The sequence below is a fragment of the Austrofundulus limnaeus genome, unplaced genomic scaffold (assembly GCF_001266775.1).
Source record: "Austrofundulus limnaeus strain Quisiro unplaced genomic scaffold, Austrofundulus_limnaeus-1.0 Scaffold97, whole genome shotgun sequence".
NCBI classification, from domain to species: Eukaryota; Metazoa; Chordata; class Actinopteri; order Cyprinodontiformes; family Rivulidae; genus Austrofundulus; species Austrofundulus limnaeus.
Window position 1 is genome coordinate 1,539,695 of NW_013952499.1, and position 2,121 is coordinate 1,541,815.

At 48.5% G+C, this 2,121-nt stretch overlaps 1 protein-coding gene across 1 annotated transcript in view; it reads right to left on the bottom strand.

Moving 5' to 3' along the window:
• lig1 (ligase I, DNA, ATP-dependent) overlaps positions 1–2,121 on the bottom strand; it is a gene marked incomplete in the record, with an annotated part of 87,978 nt that overhangs the window by 56,607 nt on the left and 29,250 nt on the right. Inside the window, 4 exon segments of the mRNA XM_014013057.1 lie at positions 766–857; positions 1,046–1,122; positions 1,450–1,616; positions 1,693–1,806. Coding sequence (XP_013868511.1) covers positions 766–857; positions 1,046–1,122; positions 1,450–1,616; positions 1,693–1,806 — 450 coding nt within the window.

Below are 2,121 nucleotides of genomic sequence, written 5' to 3' on the forward strand. Positions count from 1 at the left end.
TACGAACCCTTTGTACGAACAAAAGTAAGAGAAATTTAGGATAAGAATATAAGCATGTTCTTGCATGAGGCCCAATGCTTCTAAAACAGAGGAGACAGAGACCATCCAGGCTCCTGCTTTGACTCACTCTCCACAGAAAGGAAAAAYGGTTCACACTTCAACAGGTTCTGCTAAGTGCTCAACAGTGTTTCCCATTCACACCTATAAAAAGCCCTTTCCATTTTACATTTCCACTCYATACATGCTGCTCTTCATAATTCTCACCCATACACTGAGTGACGRACAGCGAGGACCCTCACCCTGCAAACCGGGAGAACCTCAGCACTGAGTCACAGCCGCTCCAGTCCGCTGGACCTCCAACTGCTATAATAAAGTTTAACGCCGACTGGAAGATAGGAGTCCATAAAGACAGCACCCCAATGGGCTGTGACTGTTGGACACGAGCTGACGGTTCAAAATTGTGAGAAAATGGGAAACCGAGTCACCAGCAAGTCGTTTGGAGAACTTTCGTGCAGCCATTTTTGAAAATCTGCACTCCATGCTGYGCACATTAAACATCATATCTGCCTCTTTGTAGCCACTTCCTGAGCCGTGRTGCGGAGAAACGCAGCTCGGACTGCTTGGCTTTTATTTTAACTCCAGTTGAAAGTCTGACGCGGCAGAGCAGACTTCAGGAGTCGGTCCCCTGTCACGTACGTTAAAAGGCATGTTTTCAGGGCGGGGTGCGAGCGGCGGGAACGATTAAAGCTAACAGGAGGTGGTTACCTTGTCCAGGCGGGGTCAAACAGACGGCCTGGCTCAGAGCGGAAAGCACGCTTTGTTCTGCGAGGCCAATCCTCAGCTTCCCGGCCAGGGACCTGCCCATGAAAACACCAACAACAGTCATCGCAGACTCTTTTTGCACCTGCTAAACATGATAAGCGCTACACTCAAACGGACACACGCGGTGGAGGTGCGAGGCCTCTGGAATACAAAATGTGTGCGGATTCCTGTGGTCACACAAGGCGGTTGAGCTGCGTGTGTGTGGGAGGGAGACTTATTTTACCTGACGATGTAGCGGGCCTCTGAAAAGCGGCATGCCACAAAGAGGCCTTTGATGATGTCGATTTTCTTATTCATGGCCTGAGGCGGGCGGGAGGAAATTGAGATTCACAGAGGAAGAGCAAGAGGAGACAGAATGCAAAAAGACTGAGGTTAGCAGCGAGTACATGTTCAAAGAAGAGGGAAAAATACTCAGCAGTAATAGGGAGGAGGTGGGGAGGAACTAATTGCACAGGAGAGATTTCAGCCAGGTGAGAACTTACTCAAAGGATGAAAATTAACCTAGAAGTAGACAAACTAATAATTTCTCATCCGATACCCGATCACATTAGYATCTGTCAGCAGCAAAATGAAGACAATATTCTTCAAAGCCGTCTCGTCTCTTAATGAAAACATTCTGAGGCTCACCGAGTTCCCACTCATGCTGGCGATTTCCTTCAGTTTCTTGAACACGCCCGCCGCGGTCAGGTTGGCTGGCTGGAACATCATGCGCTGGTTGCTGCGGGAGCTCTCGGCCACGAGGCCCAGRTCTCCCTTCTCCTGCGCCTCCGCTTTGATTTTGTCCAACTGACGCCCTGGAAACGAGAGCGAGACRATAAGCCGTCCGTTCGGTGGACGAGCGCAGGAAGGTTTCGGYGCCGCTCGTTTTACCGGTGGCTTGAGCGACCGCTTTCATCAGCACTGTCTCCCCGACGCCGAGCTCCATCCCGAGGTAGGCGGGGCCCAGCTGGTTCAGACACAGGTACACCGTGCACAGCAGGTCATCTACGAGGAGCAGAATCAGACTCAACACACGAAGGGAGTGTGGACTGCCAGCCATAACGTCACAAACCAGGTTTCTACAGTTTAAACCGTTCAATTTAAGACCCTTTAAGACTTTTTAAAGCCAAGTGAAGTTGAATTTAAGACTTTTTAAGACTTTTTAATGCCGAGTGAAGTTAAATTTAAGACCCTTTAAGACTTTTTAAAGCCAACTGAAGTTGAATTTAAGACCTTTTAAGACTAACACCAAGTGAAGTTGAATTTAAGACCCTTTAAGACACTTTAAAGCCAAGTGAAGTTGAATTTAAGACCTTTTAA